At 45.5% G+C, this 26,138-nt stretch overlaps 1 protein-coding gene across 4 annotated transcripts in view; it reads right to left on the bottom strand.

Annotated features, from left to right (window-relative positions):
- Positions 1 to 26,138, bottom strand: part of LARGE1 (LARGE xylosyl- and glucuronyltransferase 1) — a 604,481-nt gene that overhangs the window by 315,557 nt on the left and 262,786 nt on the right. For all 4 annotated transcript variants that reach the window (XM_007165714.3, XM_057556600.1, XM_057556598.1 and 1 more), the window contains exon 3: positions 11,339 to 11,640. In XM_007165714.3, coding sequence (XP_007165776.2) covers positions 11,339 to 11,640 — 302 coding nt within the window. The remainder of the gene's footprint in view (positions 1 to 11,338; positions 11,641 to 26,138) is intronic.

Here is a 26,138-nt window from a genome sequence, read left to right as displayed (position 1 = left end):
TGAGGGTAAGTGGTCCTCAAAGTCTAACGTACATCAGACTCCCCGGAGGGCTTGCTAGCATAGAGCGCTGGGTCCCTCCTCCTGAGCTCCTCATTCAGGAGGTTCAGGGGAGCGGCCTGAGGAGTCCCTGAATCCAGGTGACACTGACACTACTGGTCCGGGGACTCCACCTGAGAACTGCTCTGTGTGTAAAGCACTGTGAAGAGTGTCTCCGGTTAAACACTCCACAGATGTCAGCTGTGATTATGTTGGGAGAGGAGGAGGGGTCTTCGCAGAATCTGTTTCCGATACTCTCTGAGGAGGAAGCACCGCCCCCCCCCCCGCCCTCCTACAAGACAAGCAGAGGCAGTGCTCCCGCACAGCTACCTCATTCTCCCACCGCCTTGGAACTGACGACTCTTCCAGGGTGATGAAAAGGCCAGGGGAGGAGAACACGGGACGCAGCTTCTCCTGCGCGAAAACAAAGCCCTGGAAATCAGGACGGTGGCCCAGCTCTGCCTCTGGCCACCTGGGTGCCCTTGGGCAAATGACCTAACCTCTCTGATCCTCGGTGACTCCTTTATAAAAAGAGGGATTTAGAAGTTCTATATACAGAGCTTTCCTAATACCCAGGATTTTCCAAAATTCAAGAGGAAGGAAGTGAGACAGAGCAGATGAGTGGTCCAAGGCCCCTCGCCTCAGCCAGTCAGCGGCAAAGGGGTCGAAGAACTCAGACTCTTGCCATTCAACCCACACAACTTGGCTCAGTAACACACATATGTTAACTATTAAATTTTTAAAAATATATTGCTAACGTGCCACCTAAAATAATCTTACAAACCGCCCAGGCTCTACCCTCTTGGGAAACCACTGACCGAACTCTGTCTGTTCCCTCAAAGTACTGATCCACAGACCCAGAAGACAAAATTATTTCAACCCTGTAGAAAACAGAAGGAGACCCCTTCCAACCATAATGGAAGCCAAGTCATCAGGGGCTGGGCAAGGGGGCAGGTGGAGCGCAGGGCCTGCAGGGCCCGGTGAGAGGACGGGATGGGCCAAACCTCCAGGGGGCGGTGACTGCATCCTCCGTGGCCAAGGCCCAATAAATGGACAACAAAGGAACGATCTCCCAGCATCCCCACCGGCATGTTCCTGGTCTGCTTTAGGGTAGGTTTTCTTGTGTTATGAAGAACATCATAAGCTGAGGAATCAGAAACCCAAGTGTTTCATGGAAGACATGGGAAAGGGTGAGACTGATTTTTGGGTGGGTCAAGAAGAGTTTAATTATTAGGGTAAACCCATGCCTGAGGCAGGTGGCTTGTCTAAATATAGCCCCATACCCAGCACAGTTGACACGTATCACAATCCCATCTATGGGGCCAATGGATGACCAGCCTGACCCCAAAAGTCTACACACCTTTGCCAAGTACTCAATCATTCTACAAGCGTGGACTGAACACCTACTATGCACCAGGCTCAATTGTAGCCGCTGGGGATACAGCAGCAAGTGAAGGAGACTGAATCCTTGCCCCCCATCACGGGAGCCGGCATTCCACTTGGGAGGACACAGAAAATAAACAAACAAAGGCACATATAATTAAACTCCACAGAATGCTAGACGATGAGGAGTCTAGGAAGAAAAATTAAGCAGGGGAGGAAGAAGGGCATGTGGATGGGTAGCTGGTGAGAAGGGCTAAGATTTTAAGTGGGGTTGTCTGGACAACCCTCCCTGAGAAAGTGACACTGGAGCAAAAATCTGACGCAGGTCAGGGAATGAGGCCTCTGGGTGTCCAGGCAGAGTGTCCCAGGCAGCGGAAACGACCCTGAGATACAAGGCAGCTGCCTGTGGAACAGGCAGGAGGCCAGGCAGCCTGGGAAAGACAGCAGGGAGGAACGCTGGAGTCCGTGAGGCAGCTCTTCTAGAGCTCCCAGGGATCCTTAAGAACTCGGCTTTTCCTATGTGTGAGGAGAGAAGCTACTGGAGGGTTCAAAGCCAAGAAACAGCACAATCTGACTTAAATGTTAAAAGGATCACGCAAACTGCCAGTTAAGAACAGATGCTCTGAGTGTGCACATACCTGGGGGGTAGGGGAGCAAGCAAGGAAGGTGGGAGCGGGAGGAACAGTCAGGAGGCTATTGCAATAACCCAAGTGCGGTGCACTCCGTGATATGCGGCCTAAGGCCCCTTTCATGAGGTGTGCGTTGCCCCACTTGCTAGGAACAGCCTCCTTGCCAAGAGCTGCCTTTTTGAGGGTCGGCCCCTTCCTGGGGCAGCTGCAGCCAATGACCCTCCCACGGCATCCTCATGGCTGGCCCCGTGGACATGTCTCATAGACGGTCAGCACGTGAAACTCCATCTCTGGGTGTGCTTCACGGCACGTGAAGCTGGAGATGAAACGGGCCAGGGAGGTAGTGGTGGGGGTGAGAAAGGGCCAGAGGGCATCCTAGTTCAAAGTCCTTCATGACCAGTTCACGGTCAGCTTCTCCAGTGGAGGGAGCAGGCTATCACACACATTAAGATTTACATCCTCTGGTGAGGATGTGGAGAGACCGGAACCCTTGTGCATTGTTGCTGGGAGTGTAAAATGGTGCAGTCACTAAAGACAAGAGTATGGCAGTTCCTGGAATAATTAGAAACAGTATTACCATATGATCCAGCAATCCCACTTCTTGGTATACAACCAAAAGAATGGACAGCAGGACCTCAGCAACATATTTGCACACCCTCGTTCCCAGCAGCTCTACTCACAACAGCCAAAAGGTGCCAGCAACCCAAGTGTCCACTGTCAGGTGAACAGATAAACAAAATGTGGTCTATCTGTACCACGAATTATTATTCAGCCTTCAAAAGGAAGAAAACCCATCACATGTTACAACATGGTGAACTCTGTGGACGTTATGTGAAGTGAAATAAGCCAGTCACAAAAAGACAAATACTCTATGATCCCACTTACAAGAGGTATCTAAAGTAGACCAATCACAGAAACAGAAAGTAGAATGATGGTTGCCAGGGGCTGGACAGAAGCAGAAATGGAAAGTCCCTGCTCACTGGGAACAGAGTCTCAGTTCTGAAAAAGTTCTGGAGATCTGTTGCACAACAATGTGGATATACTAAACGTAACTGAACCGTGCACTTGAAAATGGTTAAGATGAGAAATTTCATGTTTTGAGGGTTTTTTTTTTTTAACCAAAATTAAAAGAAAAATTACAACCTGGATCTGCACTACATGGTCTCGCTAAGCCTAAGTTTCCCTATCTATAAAATTAGGATGATTAAAATGATTTCTTAAGCTAAGGTATGTCAAGTTCAATGCTGGTACCTAATACCTGCACAATTAATGAAAGCAGGTCTGATTAACATCATTACCATCAGCAGCCCCGCCTCCGCCTTCCACGCTGTTCACGCCATGATCAAGCTAGATGAGGCACTGAGCTTTCTTGCTTTCATGTGTGCTCGACCTAGGATGCTCTAGCGCTTCCCCGCCCCTGTCAAACTCTCCCCCATCTTTCAAGATAGAGGACTACCTTTTGGGACTTCAGCTTCCTCATCTATAGAAAAGGGGTAATAAATGTGTCAACTTACAGGGTTGGACACATTAAGTAAGATGACTCATGATTTAGAGCCTGGCATCCTGTAAGTAGTAGATATATATCAGCAGTCATTATTCAATTATTATTATTATTATTATTATAAGAGAGTTTATAATATGCTGAAGGCTCTGAATTTGAGGCCTTGAGCCTTTTTTTTTTTCCTTTCTGGCCACACCGTGTGGCTCATGGGATCTTAGTTTCCCTGACCAGGGATTGAACCCAGGCCCTCAGCAGTGAAAGCACAGAGTCCTAACCACTGGACCGCCAGGGAATTCCTGGCTTTGAACCTTAAATATTCGCAAAAGCTAGGCATCAGGTTTTTTCCCTCTGCCCTCACTTCTACTACTCTTCAAGTAAGAACTGAAATAGTCTTTCCCTTACTGTTGAAAGGAAGGCTTTCAAAGATGCCCAATTCCCTCCACTGTCGAACGCTGGCGCTGCCTTTATCCTCTTTCAATACAAGAAGGCAGAAAACCCCGGAATGCGGAGGTGAGCCACCAGCGTCGTCATCTGGGCTGTGGTAGCAACTGTGTAACCTTAAGTAAGACCCTTTATATTTCCCTGCTTTAATTTCATCAACTTTAAAATGAGAGGGTTGCGTCTTTATTTGTTGTCATTGCTCTTAAGGGCACATTTTCAAAGTAAGTTTTACAAGAGGGCACAATAGATAAAGCAGATCAAGGCAGCCTTGCTTCGGGGTAAGCACAGCCAGGAGGCTGCCAGAGAAAGGGCCCCTTGCCATGGCCATGGTGTGGAAGCCAGCCCAAGACTGACCCCCAAAGATCCCTGCCAGCTGAGAACCATGCCCTGTGCAGCCCCTCCTACACTGTGTCAGTGAGTCTGTGTGACCAGTCGAACTTAGCAGAAGTAATGGTCCATGACATCCAAGGCTAGATCATAAAAAAGACTGTGGTTTCTGCCTTGTTCTGCTGGATCACCTCCTCTGGGGAAAGCTAGCTGCTACACCAGGGGAACACTCAAGCAGTCTCAAGGAAGTGAGGCCCCAGCTGGGCCAGTGTGCCAGCTGGGAAGCAGATGCTCCAGCCCCGATCAAGCCTATAGCTGATGCAGCCCCAGCAGATGTCTTAACTGCAACCTCAGGAGAGATCGGGAGCCTCGATCTCCAACTAAGCTGCTCTCAGATTCCCAATTTTCAGAAACTATGAGATAATAAATGCATGTTGTTTTAAACTGCTAAGTTTTGGTAATAACTTGCCATGAAGCAATAAATAATTAATACACTCAAGGAAGGTACCCGAAAGACCACACTGAGAGCTAGGGTTCCTGAAAATCACTGCAGAAGAAGTCCTACTAGGTACCTTCCAGTACAACATCCCCTAGTTCCAGGGCCTGACATTTAGCAAGGATGTTTTAGTAGATTTACGTCCTTTGAGGAGCCCCAAAGACAACATATGAAGCTAATGAAATGTGAATCCAAATGCTGTAAAAGTATCTTTCAACAGCAACGTGATGTATGAAAAGATTGTGGGCAAACCCTTTCACTGTGGAGAGATTATGGAAAGACCTTGAAGATGAAGTAAAAACAAAGAGGTAGATCAAAATTCTTGGAGGTCTGTTATGGGTCCAGAAAATGCAGGTAAGAGGTGTCAAGATTTATAAACATAAAACCTAAAGCAAAATGGTAAACTCCCACTGAGCTGACAAATGCAGTCATAACCTGGCAGGCACTTTAGAACAACCTAATTTCTTTTTAAAGAACATACAGATCCTTGCTTAGACCCACAGAGGAATGATTACCCTCATAGGGCTGCGACAGCCCCCAAGGTGAAAGGTGACCTCCATATCGCGACTGTCACCCAGAAGCCTTCTGAGGTAAGGCATCTGCCAGGCACAGAATAAGGACTGCAGTTCTGAGCTGATGGGAACACGGGTCCCAGCAGCTCTAACTTATGAAGTCTCCAGCACAGTAGTTCAGAGCACAGGTTCTAGGAAGCAAACTGCCAAGGTTTAAATGTGAGCTCCACCTCTTCCAGACAGTGTGACTTTGCAATAATTATTTAACTTTTCTCAGCAGTAGTTTTCTAATCTATAAAAGGAAGAAAGTATGCTATGCAGATTAAATGAGATATTTTATGTAAGCTTTAGCATGGTGTCGCCTACACTTTCAGGGCTCAATACATGTTAACTTTTATTACTATTACATTACTATTTCATTTTGAATGAAGTTCAAAGCATGGAATAGAAGGAAAGAGATACTTCCTCAAGGGGTGGTCTGACATCAGACAGTACCATTCACCTGGCTTTTCATAATAACAATATCAACTGTTGCTGTTTTAATTCTTTGACATTCCTCCCAATGGGGGATGGGCTGTGTGCTCCTTCTCCCTTCAAACTGGGTGGGCTTTTGTGACTGTGTCAACTAACAGACTACACTATCAACAAAAGTGACACTATGTGACTTCTGAGGCCAGGTCATTAAAAGTGCTTCTGGGGGCTTCCCTGGTGGTGCAGTGGTTGAGAATCTGCCTGCCAGTGCAGGGGACACGGGTTCGAGCCCTGGTCTGGGAAGATCCCACATGCCGCGGAGCAACTAGGCCCGTGAGCCACAATTACTGAGCCTGCGCGTCTGGAGCCTGTGCTCCGCAACGAGAGAGGCCGTGATAGTGAGAGGCCCGCGCACCGCGATGAAGAGTGGCCCCCACTTGCCACAACTAGAGAAAGCCCTCACACAGAAACGAAGACCCAACACAGGCATTAAAGAAAGAAAGAAAGAAAGAAACCCAAAGTTAAAAAAAAAAAAAAAAAAAAAAAGCGCTTCTGTTCTGCCTTGCTCACTGGGATACTTGTACTTAAAGCCATCGGCTGCCATGGAAGCAGGTGACTGTTCTGGAGCCGCCATGTTGTGAGGAAGCCCAAACTAGCCATAGAGAGAGACCACATGGAGAGACCCTGAGTCCACAACAGGGAAGAGAGATGCTGGGCCAGCACCCACTGTTCCAGTCCTCACCATTCCAGCTCCAGCCACCAAGTAATTGCATGAGTCCCCCACCCACCACCCCCCAAGACCAGAACCACTCAGCTAAGCCCTTCTCAGATCCCTGACCCACAGAGACCAGGAGAGCTAATAAAATGATTGGCATTGTTTCAAGCCATTACGTTTTAGGGGATTTGTTAGGCAGCAATTGAGAACTGGAATATCCATAAGGCTATGTGACACCCATACAAAGTCAGTTTCCCACCTGCTATCTCATTTCATCCTCACAATTGCATAGGGAAGAACACATTATTATTCTCATTTCATGAAAATGAAATAGACTCCAAGAGGGTAACTGAATTGCCCAAGGTCACATGGCTAGTGAATGGCAAAGTAAAGATTCCTGGTTAGAAATTCGGACTCCAGTTCAGTGATTTCTGTGCTGTACCATAAGCTGACTCCCAGAATAGACCAGAACGAGAAACGCAGCACACATCTGTACACACATAGGCAGAAGTGGAGATCAAAGAGGATCATCCTGTCCCAAGTCCCAAGGCACAAAGAAACCAGTCCCTCATGGAAGCAGCCTTGTCCTGACAACAGATATGTGCAAGAATAAAATGGGCAGCTACTTGAAGGCCACACCATTAGAAAATGACAAGAGGGCACAAGGACTGGCAAAGGCCCCTGATTTCTATCACCAAATATCTCAGCTGACAGCCCGGGCGTCATCTCAGAAGGGTTTTCAGAAATACTTGTCATAGCCCAGAGAAATTTCAGCACAACCAGATACGATGCCAATGTCCTTGGTGACGAGGCCCTGCACGCTGACAGGGTGTCAGGACCAACTTCAGCACTTGTAACCACGAGTGCTCCCATGAAGGGAGGATTCTATTTTGACTCCACGGAATGACATTTCTCATCTGCCTCTATGGCATTTTCCCAAAAATCTTTAAATATGCCAAGCGATGGAAACCGAAGAAGCACACCGCTAATGGGTATAAAGCCAGCATCTCAGGGCACGTGTGCCCCCAGAGTAGACCACACTGAAATAAGATGCCAGCAGGTCAGGACTTTCTAATTCATCTGTGGAACCTCGAACAGGACCTGGGGTTCATCACAGGTGAAGTCCACCAAAAAATAACTTTTTAAGGGTCTAAGACATAGCATTATCAAGACGCACAAAGAGAAGATAAACAAATGGGCAAAACCTAATTCTCAGGTGCAAAAGACTAAAAAATAAGTTATAGTAACAATTAACAAGCTCCAGGTCTTTATCTCTCAAAGAGCACAGGATAAAGTGAACCCCATCATTTATTTTCGTTGTCCCTTAAGCAGTGGTTTCCAAACAGTTTCCACTATCTCAGAATCACTCGGATACATATTTGTAATACTTATATTTTGGGCCCTATTCTCAGAGATTCTCGATCAGTAGATTCTGTGGCGGGTCCCATGAATATGCATGTTTGGTATATAATTCTAATGTATAACCGAGTTCGCTAACTACTCATTTGACAGAGAACATTCACCGTTAACCATAATATCTATTCTCTCTAGGAGCAAAACTCCAAAATGTTAACAAAGAACATGGCTTCTTTGAAGAAAATCTATCTTTTCCAGGCTCCCTTGCAGCTAGGTGGCAGCTAAAGGTAGCAGCTAAATGAAGTTCTGCCAGTGTGTTCTAAAAGGAACTGATTGTGAAATTTCTGAGACGTGTTCTTATAGCAAGCTGATATGCCCCACCTTAATGCTTCTTCTTTCCTGCTAGCTGGAATGTGAATGACAGGGCTGAAGCTCTGATAGTCATTAAAGACCATGAGATGACCTTGAGAATGCCAGTCAAGCCAGCCGGGTGAAGGATAAAGGAAGCCTGCATCCAGACATGAACATACCTACACCAATAGCTCCAGACTTCTTACATGTAAACAGAAATAAGATGCAAAGCTACCATTAACTTGGGATTGTTTGATAAATCACAGTGAAATCAACTGCTAACACAACTAACTATGCTATTGTTTGCCTAAATTTCTAATATCCACTGTCACCACTGAAATAGTTTGAGGCAGGAACTTGATTTTAATCCATAACTTACAAACGAAGAAGCCAACACACAGAAAAGTGATGTAACTTGCTCAGTGCCACATGGTCATCAAGGTACGGAGGGAACCAGAATTGGGCTCCTGTCTCCCATTTTGAAAGCCAATGGTCTTTGCCCACACTATTTGGTGGGGCGCTTGGGACAGAAGCCCTCTTTAAAAATATCAATAGGATGTGCGTATCTCAGAAAGCTGAGTAGGGGAAGACACTGGCCACACAGACTACAGCAGGAAGAGGAATCCTCTGCTTTCTCCCTCTGTTACACTTGTGTCCTCCCATTTTTTCCTTTTCCTTTTCTATTTTTCACCTCCTTGATCGTAGTTGATGGTTTAAGTCAGCCTGAGTCATAATAATGTAAACACACTCAAAGAAAAGAATTTCCTCCCTCTGGGCCAGCCAACACTCTAAACTGATGCCATGACCATAACCTGAGAGCACAGAATCTGTAAGAAATCAAACCAGCCTTCACCCAGGCAGGGAAAGAAGATCCCCAAATTAGGGCCCATCCCAGACCAGCCTAGACCAAGGGAATTTGTTAAAGTTGCTAAGTCCCCAAAACATGCAAAACAGAGATCTTCCATTACACAGGCCACTGGCAATGGCTACGGAAGATTAAATGAGGCTGGGCCTGGCATGTAGTCAGAACCTAATTATAGGAATGAGATCACTAGGCAATTTAACCTAACTCCTGACTTATGCTCTCCTGAATGCACACCACGCCTTGCCTAACCTGTTGATTCTTTTCTTACATAAAAAGAAGAATGAAGAATTAAGCAGTTAAAAAATGACTAGCTCTCTACCCCTAACAGCCCCCCTAAGAATCCTGCAGGTAGATCACGCAGGCAACGTAACATCTGAAGAAAGAGCCCGTCTGCATGCAATGGAGAATGATGCAGAATCCAACCTCCTGCCTCAGTGATTCACTGAGATTCTTCCCCCTTTTTCCCCTTTAAAAACTGTCATGGCTGAGCAGAATCTTCAGAGTTGGTCTCAGGTCATGAGTCCACCTTCCCCCCAGATTGCCAGCTTTTCTGATTAAAGTACCTTTCCTTTCTACTGACACTTGCCTCTCGAATTATTGGCTTATGAGCAGCGAGCAGCCAAACCTGGGTTTGGTAACAGTAGGAATTTCTTTTTGTTTATCGTCTCTTCCTCACTTCCCACCTCAAAACATAAGAACCAGAAGAAAGGGAGTTTTGTCCCTTTTTCAGTCACTGTTATTTCCAAGCACAGAGAACAGTGTGAGGCCCATAATAGAGGCTCAGTAAATATTTTTTGGATGAATGATGACAATGTAGCACCCGCTTCCCTGCCCAGGTTCTCTGTGCTCGCCTGACCGACCTACTCACTGTGTTCTGAATCCTTTCCTGCTTGACAGCGCCTCGCTTCATATTTTTCCTACTCACACATACACTCCTTGTTGGATGTCCTCCATCTACCTTCCTCCGCCTCTCTACCAGCCCACACTTCAATCAGGCTTGAGAATCCATGAGCCCCATCCAGGGGCTCCCCCTGACCATTCCAGTCTAAAATCTCCCTGATCACTGACCTTGCATAGAACTGAGTCTACATCACTCAATAAGCCCCATATCCCCTTATGGCATACTACACAGTATCACCAATATCACTAAAAACCACATTCACGTGAACAGCATCTTACAGTTTGCAAATTGTTTTCTCTTCAGGGCATCTGAAGTCTAACATTCTGAGAATGTAGCCAGGAAATGGAATAAACAAACAGCAGGTAATATCTGCATCTAACTAAAAATAACAAAAATTACCCATAATTGAAAATATGCTATATACCAGACACTATTTGTGGCTTTATATGGCCGTCCCATTTCCTCTTCACAAATATGGCAGGAAGCAGGTATTGCTTTCTAAAGTTTATTGATGAGACATATCTAAAGCTCAGAGGGGTTAGGAAACCTGCTCAAGCACTCACAACAGAAACCACCAGAGCTGGGAAATGAACTCAGGTTTGTCTGTCCCAGAAAGGCTTACTGTTAACAGGGATGTTCTAATTCCTCTCCACTGGGACTGGAAGAGGCAGAAAACAAGTGCGTGTGTGTGTGTGTGCGTGTGCACGCACGTGTGTGCGCATGCACATGCAGCGCACACATAAGCATGGATGCATGAACCGGGGGTGGGGTGAGGGGCAAGAGGGAAAGGGAGTGGGTAAGTTTTCCAAATGACCAAAGAGTTACTAAGAAAGCCAGTGTACTCTAAAAGGGGGAAAATGATACAAAGCTATAAAAGTTCAAAGAACTGCTTTAGATAAGCAAGTCTCTGGTTCTGAATTACAGAAGCTGCGTGTAAAGTGAGAATGAGGTCCAGGGGAACTTCCCAGCAGGGCCTCAAGGCCAGGTGCACCATGCCCCCTGGAAGCTAAGTAACAGGGGCCCCCAGGATGACAGCTAGGCGTAGAAATCCTGAGCGTGTCAAAATGAGCCGCAAAGAAACAAGCAGCAGGTTCTGTTTGCTGCTCTTAATATCTCTGCGGGTGCAGGCCTCCTTATGCCCATTTTTCAGGTGGGGAAACTGAGGCTTAGAGGCTTAAAACGATTTGCCTGGCCATTCAGCAAAGTGAATGACCAAGCCAGATTCAGGCCCAGGCCTGAGCCAAGAACGCCAGCTCTCTCCAGGCCCCTGGCCACGCTTCCAGGTGGCATTTGCAAGGGGTGGCTGTGGCCCATGTGGGGACTGGGACCTTGGAAGGTTCCGGGTGCTCTTTACCTCGCACTTCTCCACGACCGGCTGCTGCCCACACTCGGAGCTGTTGCCTGCCACGATGCCGGCCCGAAGGTTCTCGCTATCGCCGGTGCCCTCCTCCATGGAGTAGGTCTTGGAGTGGTTGCCGCGCCGGTGGGCCGGGCCGTGGCCCTGGGCCAGGCTGAGCTGCCGGCGGAGCGCGCGGTTCTCCTCCTCCACCTCGCGCACGCGCACCTCCAGGCTCTCGCGCTCCCGCTGGCTGGACGCCGTGTACCGGGGGCTGTGAGGCTGGGACTCCAGCGGAGACAGCGACACCGGCTTCCCATCTGCGGGTGCGGAGAGAACGGGAAGAGTTAAGGCCGAAGAGAACCCCACGGGCCCCTCCCCCTACCCCAGACGTCCAGGGCTCCTTTTGCAGTCCCATTTAGAAGCGAAAGCGGGTGGAAAGTGAGTTCTAAATAAACACGCATCCAGACTGAACTGCGAACAAAGTTGAGAACAGAATGACTTACCGTGGTGATGAAAAACATGCTGTTTTAACTGTTTACAACAGCCAAGAGCTAAGTGTCCATCAACAGATGAATGGATAAAGATGTGGGATATATACACAATGGAATATTACTCAGCCATAAAAAGAATGAAATAATGCCATTTGCAGCAACATGGATGGACCTAGAGATGATCATACTAAGTGAAGTAAGTCAGAAAGAGAAAGACAAATACCATATGATGTCACTTATATGTGGAATCTAAAATATGACACATATAAACTTATTTATGAAGCAGAAAGACACTCAGGGACATAGAAAACAAACATGGTTACCAAAGGGGATGGGGGGGTATAAATTAGTAGGAGTTTGCCACTGGCAGATTCAAACTACTATATATAAAATAAACAACAAGGTCCTACTGTATAGCATGGGGAACTATATTCAATATCCTGTAATAAACCATAATGGAAAAGAATATGAAAAAGAGTATGTATATATATGTATAACTGAATCACTTGCTGTACACCAGAAACTAACACAACACTGTAAATCAACTATACTTCAATTAAGAAAAAAACATGCTGTTTAGAGAAGACAATCACAATATAATTTTTCCTAATTAAATGCACTGTCTTCTTTTCCCTACTTGGCACATTTCCAGGTAGATATTCTTGTTAGCAATAAAACATGAATATGAAGTAGGAGGAGGAGGGAAAGGAGGAGAATGGGGGCGGGGAGTAGGAGGAAGTGGAGGAGAGGAAAAAGGAAGAGAAGGAATAAAGAAGTATTAATAGTGATTAAGTTAATTTAGTTCTTCCTATGTGAACTCCTATTTATCCTTCAAAACCCAGTTTCAGAAGCATCACCTCCCAAGGGAAGCCTTCTTCAATTTGCAGATAAAATATCTATCAGCATATTCCAACAGCATTTCGTACACAGCACTAAGAAAAATATGTGCCTGCCACACTGGATTTGGTAAATTGTTTTACTAAATGTTTCCTGTGAAGACTGGGTATTCAACGAGGACAAAAACTGGCTCTCACTTATCTTTGTGGAAACATATCATAATATATGATAAATGCTGGAAGGATGGATGCATGTGTCCATGACAAGAGAGTAAAATAATTAAGTGCAAAAAGGAAGAAGAAAGTAGGAGCATAATCATGAAACTGAGGGCCAGAAACAGTCTATTTAACAATCATACACAGAGAAGACAAGTAGGTCTCTCAAAGTCACACAATCAGAACCCAGTGGTATCAAAATTCATATCCAGGTCTCTCTTATACCCGAGCCTGTACACACTCCCCTTAAATGCAGATTTATAAAAGGCTACATATAGAGCCACGGATTTAAAAATTATTAAAGTAAAAACCTCATCTCCCAAGGATATTTAGCATAATGCCTTGTACACAGTAAGTGCTCAATGCACGCTTACTGTTGAGGAGCCCTAGGGACACAAGACACACCCAAAACTCTCCCTCCTCTCTTCTCATGCTACAGAAATCCCAGGATCCAGCTACAACACAGCCGCCTCAGAGAAGACCAAGCAAAAATCACATCTCCAGAAAATTACCCTCTCTCAGCTTCCTGCTAAAAAAAACACTCTTTTTCCACACTTGGAGTTTTTCTCCTTCCTGCCCAGACCCCACCGAGCTTGCAAACTGTCCCAGGGAGTCTCTGTGACTCACAAAACTTGAGGATCAAAGAATGTGATGAATTACACCCTGCGAGTTTCACCTGTGCTGCCTTACTTCGCCTGCCTCTGCCCAGGGCTCTTTGATGTGTCTCTGGGTTTTCACAAACAGGACTCCTTTATTCCCTCTCAATCACCTCAGGGTTAAACGCCTGAGCTCCCGGTTCTTTGCTATCAACACAGCAAATACGACTCGCTGAATTCCACTGCTCCGGACCACAGACCAAAGGCCAAGGCCGAGTGTATGGGGATGTGAAATCACAGGTTGATTAGGGTTGCGTTGTTACCAAGCTGGCCGATTACAAGCTGACTCAGGCTTTTGACACCTGTCTCCTTGTTTGGTAAAACCAAATTAGTTCCACTGCGAATGAAAAAGAGAAGGGAGTCACAGCAATTGTGTTTTCTCAGCCAACACTGACCCTTCAAGCAGGGGTGGGGAGGACAATCATCTAAGCTTCCATCAGTGGGCAGGGCAGTTACACTTTGCACCTGCTATGGCTCTGTGCAGGGGCTGGGTAGTTCACGCTGATAATGTCTTGGGTTATCACAGCACAAGCAGGTGGCAATCGGTGTCCCCATTACAGATGAGGAAACTGAGCCTCTACAAGCTTAAGCCGTGCTCCCCTTGTGGTGACTGGAAACAAGGTCTCTGTGACTGCACGTGGCCAAACTCCTGCATGTATGGCCCGAGTTGGAGGTACAGTTGCTCTGGGGCTTGAGGGGGTCTTCTTTCTTCTGAAAGGACCTTGGCACTTTTGGGAAGGAACCCAGGAAGCTCTGGAAGCCCACCAGGATCCCAGAAGCTCTGGAAAATATACAACAAATGGGAACTCTGAATTTGTTCTTTGGAGGGATTAAATGCTATGAGCTTTTTATGCTTTTTTTATGGTTTTCCCTTCTCTGAAATGCAAGTAGAAATGCTAACCTTGCAAGGGTGATGGGGGAGGCTTAAGTAAGATACTGAAATACCAACCACTTGAACTCTCATTGGAAGGTATTTGGTGTCAATTAGTTCCTGCAACCCCTGTCCAAGTCGGGGGGTAGGGGTGCAGACAGGTGATATTACGGGCAAGATGAGTTGATGTAAATTAGGGTGTTGAGGGCTGTCCATTTTCTGAACACCGGCTGTTCTCTGAGTGGCACGTGGGAGAAAGTGGCCAACAAACCTTCACTTACTTTGATATGTGGCATCTCTGAACATTCTTTCCTTCAGCCTTAGGCAGGTCAAAGTTCACCCAGAGGCTAAATGGAGAAGCAGGCAGGCTTCCCATGGGGGTCCGGTCACTTCCTCTAGCTCTCCCAAAAGCCCCCCAGTTTACTTATTTCTAATTCTTTGATGACATGCCTCTAAAGGCATAATTATGTAATCCCTAAGCAATCCTAATTCCAGGGTAGTGAGGGGGAAAATGCTCTCAGTATCCTGTGTCCATTTCCTGCTTTAGATCCCAACTGGTTTTGACCAAACTTAGCTCTCAAAGACCTGCAGGTGTTTTCTCTACCTTAAAACTCCACAGACTAGTCACCAATGAAGACACATAAAATAGTAAAAGCCAGGCCTCAAGGAGGGGAGCAGACATTGGAAAATGCCACATGCTATACTGTGCCTGGTGCTTGGCATGTAAGAAGGGCTCAATAAACAGCAGAATTGGAACTGCTAGTTTGTGTGTGTGTTTGAAAGGTGAATCATCTTGAGCTGGCCCCTTCCTCTTTCTCTTCCTGAAAGGGAGTGTCCTGGAGACGGGCACCTCTCGGCTCTAACTTTCCATGGGCTCGTGTACAGATGGACCCTGCATCTCTCACCCAGCCGACACATCCAGTGCTGCGTGGCCGGAAGTCAGGACAGTGGGGCCCATTGCCCTGCCATGTTCACAGCTCATTCAGCCTGCCTACTGCTTTTGTTCCTGGACTACACATCTCTCTGGCTCCTGACCCCTTTTTGCCTGCTTTTCCTAACCCTCTGGGGGGGATGTAGTGGGGGGAGGGTTAGGACAGTGCAAGGCCTGCCCTCTTCAAAGTGGTCTGCACATCTCTGTGACGCCTTCTGGGCCCTGGTCTCTCCCAGGAACACTCCTCTTTCTTTGTGTCTAGGTCGTCATTATAAAGCCCATCACGTGGGACTTTATCGCCTATGGAAACCACTGAACCCACAGCAGTTATTTCTCAAACTGGCAGTAGTGAAGCTTTTCCCTCCAATCCATCTTGGATAAAATGCTGGCCCAATACACATGCCTAATACATAGCTTACCCTACATGCAATTCTTCACTTGAATTCAACAAACTGGTCCACACCCTAGTCATCAAGACAAGGTCCACTGATCGCATGCCTGACGCACGTCCAATTGCTCTCAACATGCCTGCCCCCAACTTCCATACTTACCTTGTTGAAGACCAGTAACAGTCTGGGGGCTGTGATGGTTCATTTTATGTGTCAACTTGACCGGGTCATGGGGTGTCCAGATATGGGGTCAAACTTATTCTGGGTGTTTTGGGATGAGATTAACATTTGAATCAGTAGAGTGGGTAAAGCTGATTGCCTTCCCTAATGTGGTGGGCCTCATCCAAACACTCAAAGGCCTGAATAGAACAAAAAGGCTGACCCTTCCCCCACTAGGAAGGGAGAATTCCTCTTGCCTGACAACCTCCGAGCTGGGACATTGTTTTGTTTCCCCTGCCTTTGGACTTGAACTGAAACACTGGCTCTTCCTGGGTCTCGAGCCTGCCAACCTTCAACTAGAATTACATCATCGGTTCCCCTGGGTTTCCAGCTTGCAAACTGACCCTGCAGATATGGGACTTGACCATCTCTATAATTGCATGAGCCAATTATTTATAATAAATTTCTTTACACACACACACACACACACACACACACACACACACACACACCCTATTTGTCTGTCTCTCTGAACAACCCTAACTAGTACAGAGACCAAAAACACTCTGTAGGTCACACTGAGTACCACTGCCCGGTACCCAGCCTCTCCGTCCTCAGGGCCTGGCACGCTGCCTGCGCTTAACAAGCATTTCAAGAAAGGATGAAGGGAAGGACTGGCATCTAGAACTTAAAAAAAAAAAAAAAAGGCATGAGAAAAATAGATCTAGCAAATCTTCAACTACCAGTTCCCTTGAACTTTGAACAACCTGGGGGCTAGAGGCATGGATCCCCTACGCAGCTGAAAATCCACGTATATAACTTTAGAGTTGGTCCTTGATGTCTGTGGTTCCACATCTACTGATTCAACCGACTACAGATCATACAGTATACGTATTAATTGAAAAAAATCTGCATGCAGTGGACCCATGCAGTTCAAACCTGCGTTATTCAAGGATCAACTGTACTTACAAAGTGACCTCATTATAAGGTTAATTGCTGGGGGAAGAGGGAGAGATAACCAAGAAAAGCAAACAAATCAAATCTAGTCATAAAAGCATGGGATTTGGAATAAGAAAGAGCCGAGTTTGAATTATGGTTCTGCCACCTACTAATAATTAACCTTAGGCAAAGTACTTAACTTCTGTGACTCGCTGTCCCCATATGTAAAATGGGAGACAGGGGTGTGTGTACATTATTACCTAGCATCAGGCCTAATCAGAGTAGATACTCAAATTTCCCCTTTCCACCCATCCTAACCCAGAGGCAGGACACATAAAGACAACAGTGAATAGGATCCTTCATTTGTAAGTCCCTCTGACCTTTGCTTTTCTATTACCTTTCCTTCCAGGTTTCTTTTTTCTTTTTTTTCCCCAGATCTGCACTGTATTTGTACACAAGGTGCATCTCTGTCACATAATGCCTATATGTGTTGATCTACAGTTCAGCCCACTTTGAGTTTAAAATGTCAAACAAGACATTATTCAAAATCTCAGTTGACAACATCTTCCTCCTCCCTCCCAAACTTCTCAACAAACATGAATTTATCATCAGATTTGAATCTCTGAATCCACTTGAGATGAATACTCTGAATTAAGAATCAAAACAGCTAAGATTCAGAACAAAAAAGGTAAATTGAAAATCAACCTCCATGCAGTACGGTGACAGAGATTAGGGACTTGGCATCCGAAACGTCCTAAGTGATGATCTGAATCAGTCTGTGTGCATGACTCTCTCTGGAGTACTGGCGTTTCACACTGTGATGGCCACCATTGCAGACAGAACTGGGAGGCTCATTAATGGAGGCAAGGACCCCACCCTGAGACCGCCACGCTGGGGGCACATACCAGCCCCTTCCAGTGGCGACAGTCCTAGATCTTTCTGGCCAAGGACACCACAATCCTGCACTCACGCCCAGATTCCAGGAAGGCTGTCCCCCTGCATCATTCTACCCACGATGAAGACACTGCATCCCTAACCTTTATACGGCAAAATCCCCCTATGTACAATCTGTCACCAGGGCCTGCCAATTCCCCTGATGTTTGAAGCCCTTCTCATTCTATTTCAAACATTCCATCTCAAACCCAGCCTTTTAATCTTATCCTAAAACAGGGGTCATCAAACTTCTTCTGTAAATGCCCGGAGAGTAAATATGTTTTACTCTGTAGGCCATGCAGTCTCTGTTGCAAGGACCCAACTCTGGCTTTGCAGCACAAAAGCAGCCACAGAAATTCCTAACACACGAGCATGGCCATGTTCCAATAAAACTTTATTTACAAAAACAAGTGCTGGGCCAGATTTGGCCTGCAAGCCCTAGTTTGTGGATCTTTGTTCTAGAACATTGGTCTCCTCGGTTTGTCTCCCCACTTCCAATCTCCCTCTGTTCCTGCCAGCCTTACTCACAGGTGCCAGGGATGTTCTTAATGAAAACCCTATTCCCACATTTTGCAGTTTGACAATGTACAGAAGCCTCTCCATCTGCTTCAAGGTCATCTATAAAATTCAACAAAGACTTGGTCACTTCCTACTGAGTATATGTCCAGTGCTTAGAGGCTGTGTCATCTCACTTTAATTTATACAACACTTTAATGAAGTGGGTGTTCTCACTAACCCTATTTGACAAATGGAAAAAAAAAAAAAAAAAAAGAAATAGACACATGACTTAACCTGTTCAATGTCATCCCAGCAACAGATGGCAAAGGGAAAGACTTGAACTCAGGTTCATTGGCTCCAGATCAATTTCTCTATTTGCCCCAAACCACAATGTCTCCTATCTGCCCCTCTCCAAATAAGTCCAATCTAGTTTTCTTGTTGCTTCTGCTTCATCTCCTGGTCCCTTAGCCAGTGGTTCTCAATCCTGGCTACCATTACAATCCCTTGGGAAACTTAAAAAAAAAAAAAAAAAAAAAAAAAAAACCCAGATTAATTAGCTCAGAATCTCTGGAGGTTACGGTCTAGTTATGAGCATTATAAAAAGCAGCCACCCTCCCGTGTTCTCATGTGTAGTCAAGGTTGAGAAACCCTGGCTTAGGCATTTCCCCCAATCCTCAGGCTGAGACACCATAAACCCCATTTGCCACTGTTTGCTCCTTAAGACAAACTTAAGGAATGGGTCCCGATGCAAAGACGTCTTAGCAGCACTGTCGCACTTAATTCCGGTACTGCCCTTGCTCCAGTCTCTACTGTTTTCTTAGAATAGCTCCCATCATGTAACCCAGGGCCTTCCTGATTTCCCATAACCTAGGCTGCCCGGCATTCTAGCTCCTCCACGCTTGGGGCTGTTTTGCTGCGATCAATCCCCCTTCCTTCCAGGATGAGAGCTCTTCCCAAAGCAGGGTTCTACTATTGCAGTTGCCAGACCTGCCAGCTTCCCTGGTTCCAGACTCCGCCCTCTATGACCAAGATGTCACTTCATTCCAATGATTTACTCCAATTTCTCGCCTTCCACGTAAGGTTGCGTTCATTAAGTAAGCATTTTGTAATTTTAAAAAGCACAATGCCTTCCTTGCAATCAACATAAAAACTTCGCACCCTCCTTCAATGCATTTTGAAATTGCAAACTAAATTAAATATTGTGGCCAAAGTCATTTTAGAAAAATTTAGAAAACTCAGTTCAATCTTTAAAATCTCACATTTAAAAACTGCTTTTAAATTGTGATCACTGGATCTCCACGTGACAGCTGAGCCTACTGACACATCAGAGGCTCAGCTGTCACTCTTGGTAGGTTACAGGTTCAGAGTAAGACACAGGTCTGGGTGGGGCCATTTTCCCAAGTTCCGGAATGGTGGAACCAGATTTGCCCAGAGGAGGAAAAAGGGAGTGATGACATGAAAAGGCTGTTTGCTTGTTACGGGATAAACAGGGAACGTTTTTACCCCAAAATGCCCCAGAGTCATTTCCTGGAATCATCTTTGGCAACCAAAGCAAAGTTGAGTTCCAGCAAAGACCTTAGAGCACTTTTGGCAAAGACCAAACACAACAGAGCTCCCGGCAAGCTTCTGAAAAGAATCAGCAACCAGCAGGCCAGGAAAAGAAGCCTAGATTTGTCTCATCATAATAGGGTAAAAGCAGCTTGACTTCTTTTCCTCCATGAAATTATTTTGCAGAACTTTGTCTTAAAGAGCTTCATTAAGTCAAGAAAATGAAGACATTTTTAGCACCGATTTGCTGTATCCATAGCTGGGTTTTGGCGAGAAGCGCTTAAGAGTGTCCTAATAAGCAACGATGTCAGTGGTTTGCCCCTTGAAACTTTAGGATCAGTGATTTCAAAGCTTCAAATGTTTTTGGCCAAATATCCTAAGTTCTGAAAGTCTGAGGCAGTTGGTTCTCACAGCAGAGTAACTGAATCTTTCCACTTCTAAATCTGGCCCATCTTATTTCTCTTTGATGTCCAAGGAATCTAAGTATTAACAGAAAGACTTTGTTGGTAGCATTCAAATCGTCACCGAACAAGACAAAGGATAATGTATTTAGTGCTCTATTTTTTAATATAATTGAATGACATGACAGCAGAGTTGGGTTCTTAGATCACCAGGTGGTTTAGAAACAACTATTGGAGGGAAGAATACAGTGCATTCCAGAAAATGTGATGTTTATTCCAATCTGGAGAATCAACCAGTGTGTGAGAGCAAAATAAATTCATATTCCAATCACCTTTGCTCACTCTCTGCCCTTACTGAGTTAATTTCAATCACTTTTTGCATAGCCTCAAAGACACCCAAGCTTTACTGGTGGTCTCCAACGGCTGAGTTTGAGAAAGTGGCGTTTCCCCTCCCAGAGTCTCTTGAGACATATTCCATTCACCTGCAATAGTTGGAAACAGTTCCCTTTATTAGGAAAGACATCAAAAATAAAATGAGCAAGATGATTTTATCCTTTGTAAAACATGAACTGGGCATCCCCAAGTCACCAACATGACCCTTGACTGTAGAATCAGACTCAGAAATATTCTAGAATTTCTCCTTCATTTTCTCTTCGGCAGCACTCAAGATATATGACTTCATATTTTTCCACTGATCTATTTTTTTAACCTTAGCAATATGTGTGTTATTTTATATGAAATATTCATAGCCCTTATAAAATCCCACTAATATGTTCCAAGAGTGGCAAATCATATATGTTGGGGAGAATCATATTTTACAGTAAAAATTTTTTAATGAGGTTTCTTTTTTTTTGTTTTGTTTTGTTTTTGGTAACTAAAATCTTGTTCACATCAATAAAGCTACATGGGATGACTCTTTATCAAGGTTTTAAAATCTTAACGTTCGTCGCACTAAGGATACTGAAAACTGTCCTCTTCTAAAAATGTGAACCCATACGTTCCATAAGCCCCACACTGTCATACTTGGTGGCTATATTTATTTATCAAAAAACATTTTAAAAGAATTTTAAAAATTAAATTAAATTTAAGAAAAGAATTTTAATGGGGAGTATTGACAACAATGTCTGGTTTGGATTACAGAGGGATGGAAGATTTCAATGGCATGCAGCAGATGCTTCGGGACTCCAGACGAATCAGCAAAGCCCTGGCCCATCCACTCTGTTCCCTTCTCCTCCCCAGGGCTCCTAGATCATCTCATTTCAGGGGTGAAGTGCCAGAGCGGAATTCAGATCTAGGGAAAAGAGTTAGGGACTCTTGCAAAAAGGACCCAAAAGAACGACTGCCTTGCATCCTGAGTGCCTCTTTCATTGGACTGTGTCAGACTTGAACGATGGCGCTCTGCTCATCTAGGGAGGAAGGGGGACCACCAAACAGTACCCTCAGGCTTGGAGATTCTCCTGCTTTTGGAGGATGGTACCTTCATGAATGTCCCAGGGGTAAAAGAGGAAAACTGAGTGCAAAGCATGACTAGAAAGCGAGAGAGGAGCCTTCATGCTCTACGTCAGTGATGGCGGTCAGTGTGCTTATCCACCACCGCATCTGAAATTAGGCACAGGCCCATCTGAGCAAAAGCTCTCTTTCTCTGGGCTGCATTTAAGTGAGGATTAACCTAGGGGAAAAAATCCCTTCTCCCACTTCTGGTATTTCAGGAGGTCCCGTGTCAGTGAGGACTGGCTTGATTTGCATCAGATTTTTTGGGCCTTCTGACACACCTCATCTCCTCTACACTGAACTGGCTTTGAGACAAAGCCTCTGCCCTTTGTGCAAACCTCATGCAGGCTGCACTACATCAGGAGAACCCGAGTCTGGCCTGCAATGTCCATGGTACAGTTAGACCTGATGAGATACTGAAAAAAAGGAGTTGGAAAGGAGATTAGTGGAAAGAGTTATCAAAGACAAGCAGGACGCTTGATTTGCACTGGTTAAAGTCAGTAATGGCTACAGAGCCAACCACCAGCACAAGTAGCTGCCATAAAGAATATTCCTACATATTTCAAAGAGAACAGGAAGCAAGTGTTTTTGTGAATGTGGCTGATTCCTTCAACAGCATCCCCTGCCTGTAAACTGCCACGTCACCTAAATCAGTGTTACCATCCTCGGCTCAATTGTAAATGAAAAACAAGAGAAAACAACCAACAGCCTGACTGAACATGCTCTTGCCTATAAATGACTGCTCTCCTTTTCTCTCCTTTTCCTTTCTTCGCAGTCTCCAACGCCTCCACTCCTTATCAGCTTGACTTACTCAAAATTACATTCCAATTGCCATGAGCATCTATATGGAAACAAAATTTTAAGAAAGAAGAAGAAAAGAAAAACCCTTATCATCCTTTTTTCACCCTTTCCTGACAAATCCAAACCATCCCTTGGGAGGAAATCAGAAATGAAGAAGGAGGTTTTATCAGGATAGACTGGGGGCGGGGCGGGGGTGGGGTAGATAGAAGATTTTTATCAGGAGCTCAGCTTGACAGAAATAGCATTTTTCAGGATGGGCACTTGGCAAAGATAAGACGTTACCAAGAGCAAAATAGATGTTTGGGTAAAATATCATGCTCATACCTATTAAGCAAAACCTGCCATCTCTACTTTTGACAGATGGTTATTTTCTTCCAAGTCCTACTCCAGGGATGATGGAAGATTTTTCTATAAGGTGCTTCCAACCTTATCACAGAAGCAAAAAGAATAAAACTAAGGACCCTCAACTCAGCTCCGCTGTGAGGCAAACCCAGGATTTTCCTCAGCAAGTTGAAAGGAAGCATGGGCTTGGGTACAGGGAGGACTTAGAAAGGACCCAAAGGATGCCAGGATGGGAACGCTTCAGTACCAGATCCCAATTCCTGGCCCTGAAGAGAAGAGTCCCTTGCAGGCCAGAGGCCCACCTGAGGCTGTACTAATGTGACTGGCCTCAGAGGCCGTGTCAAGACATCAGAACAGATCTGTCAAGAGAAAACCCTTATTCGAGGCTTTCTAGACTTTCTGGAACTGCTCTTGAAGTCTCCTGCACTTTCTGACTCCATCTTTTGGCCCTGAAGAGCACCTCGAGAACCAGTGATCTTCACCATCCAGTATTCCCAAAGCCTTTACACATGGCAGCCCTATGCTAAGATCCTGGCTGGCATGACCAGCAATTGGAATAAGCATTAAGTATTTGTGCCATTCCCTTTGCAGGACTTATCACCTGGTGAATGACCACTGCTTCTCCAATATTTGGGTCAAAATTCCCTTCGAGGAACCCTTCTCCAATCTGCCCAGGGTGGGTTGGCCGCTCCACTCCTCTCCCCATAACTGGATTTCCTGTAACCTCCCACCATGGATCTAAGGTGATGGCTCTTACTACGTTTGTAGCAGCTGTTCATGCAAACTGCTTGGCACTGGGACTTCCATCCCCTCAGCACCTGTTCGGGGCAGACGCCGTGCCAGGGAAGGCAGGGACCACGCTGGGTCACTTTTGTTTCCCGAGAGCCCAGCACCAGGTCTGTAAGCAATGAGCATTCTCACGTGTCCCCAACTGCGGAAAGAGATGACGACTCAGGAGTTACGTGATGTCCTCACATCCAAACAACAGCCCTTCCTAAACCTTCCTCTCCCCCCTTCAGCCAACGGCATCAAAGTTGTTCCCAATGCACAGGTCAGAAACCCAGGACTCATCCTTGAATTTCTTCCCTCACCTCCCACGTACGCTGCGTTAGCAACATATCTGAATGTTGGCTCTGCCTTCAAAGTATACCCCGAATCCAAACTCGCAGCACCACCACGCCAGCCCAGGTCCCACCATTTCCCACCTGGACTCATGCAATAGCCACCTACACCAGGCCACCCTGCTTCAGTCTACTCACCACTCAGCAGCCAGATGACACTTAAAAATGGTCCTCAGACCCCACCACCACCCTGCTCAAACCATCCCTTGGATGGCTTCCCATCAAACTAAACACAAAACCCAAACACCTTACCGTGGGTTACATGGCCCAACAAAACCTTGACCGGGGTTATCTTTCTGACCTTAGAATGTTCCTCCATTCCCTCTGCAGCCACCACACTGGCCCTCCAGATGTTCTCGAATATACCGAGCACTGTGCCACCCTGGGGCCTCTGCACTTGCTGCTGGCTTTCACGATCTTAAGTGGGAAACCTGCTTGAGTACCAATCCTCAGAGAAGACTCTGTACACCAGTCTCTGAAACCCCATCTCTGCCCGTCTGTCAGCCCTGGTCTCTGTCACTCCTTCTCTGGTTCTTCTTCTCCACTGCATACATTACAGTACTCTCCCCAAGGAGACATTTCTTTGTTTCCTTCTTGTTTGTCTGTCTCCACCCCTAGAATACAAGTTCCGCGGTGGAAGCGTCTTTTGTGGATCTGTCCCATCCACCATTATATCTCCAGGGTCTAGAACCAGCCACATAATAGGCATGCAGTCAAGGTCCTAAATGACTAAGGCAAGGAATACAAGCAATTACTAGCACAGTTCAACGACAGGAATTGGGTTTCAAATGAGGATGACCACTATAGCTCCCTTACTGACCACCCATGTTGGCTGAGTGAGTCTCACATATTATCTTATTTAAGTCCCAGATCTCTGAGGTGGGTTTTATTGTCTCCATTTTAAAGAGAAGCAGCAGAAGCTCACTGAGCTAACGTAACTTGCCAAGACTTTCTGCAAACAAAGGAAAGAGGTTGAACTGATACCCCTCTTCCCCCCAGAAACCCTGTTTTCATTCCACCTCTGTCTCTAAATAGCTCTCTGAAGGAAATAAAAGTTGCATTCCCATGTGACAAGTCGGGACACCCTGCATGTAGTACACTTACAAGACAGACAAGTAGCAAGAGAGTTTCAATAAGGATCAAGAAAGTAAGGAACTTTCTGCAAAAAGATGAATAGGAAGAGAATTCGAAAAAACCTTTCTAACAGCCCAGTGAACTCTGCTCAGGCACAGCTAGAACGGGTGAGGCTGACAAAGCGACCCAAATACACTATCAGATGTCCCAGAGGACAAGCACACACAGGATAAAGAAAAGGAAAAGCAGGGAGGAGAAAAGTTCTTGATATCTTGATCTAGACATCCTGGGTGCCCTGCCTTGCAGTCTTCTTGTGTCCTTTCACCATCAGCTTTATTTTATTTTACTTTTTAAAACTGAAGTACAGCTGATTTGCAATGCTGCGTTAATTTCTGCTGTACGGCAAAGTGATTCATATATATATATGCATACATACATATATAAATACACACACACACACATTTTTTTTAATATTCTTTTCCATTATGGTTTATCCCAGGACATTGAATATAGTTCCCTGTGCTCTACAGTAGGACCTTGTTGTCCATCCACTCTGTATATAATAGTTTGTATCTACTAACCCCAAACTCCCAGTCCAGCCCCCCACTCCCCTCCCCCTCTTGTGTCTTTTTTTTTTCCAGATTACCCAAACTTATTTACTGACATACAGATTTTGTTTTTTGTTTTTTCACATCTTTATTGGAGTATAATTGCTTTACAATGGTGTGTTAGTTTCTGCTTTATAACAAAATGAATCAGCTATACATACACATATATCCCCATATCTCCTACCTCTTGCGTCTCCCTCCCACCCTCCCTATCCCACCACTCTAGGTGGACACAAAGCACCGAGCTGATCTCCCTGTGCTATGCGGCTGCTTCCCACTAGCTATCTATTTTACATTTGGTAATGTATGTATGTCAATGCCACTCTCTCACTTCGCCCAAGCTTACCCTTCCCCCTCCCCGTGTCCTCAAGTCCATTCTCTACATCTGCATCTTTATTCCTGTCCTGCCCCTAGGTTCATCAGAAGAATTTTGTTCGTTTGTTTGTTTTTAGATTCCATATATATGTGTTAGCATACAGTATTTGTTTTTCTCTTTCTGACATACTTCAC

Source organism: Balaenoptera acutorostrata, chromosome 11 (assembly GCF_949987535.1).
Source record: "Balaenoptera acutorostrata chromosome 11, mBalAcu1.1, whole genome shotgun sequence".
NCBI classification, from domain to species: Eukaryota; Metazoa; Chordata; class Mammalia; order Artiodactyla; family Balaenopteridae; genus Balaenoptera; species Balaenoptera acutorostrata.
The sequence above is the reverse complement of the archived record's forward strand: the minus strand, read 5'-3'. Positions and strand labels throughout refer to the sequence as shown.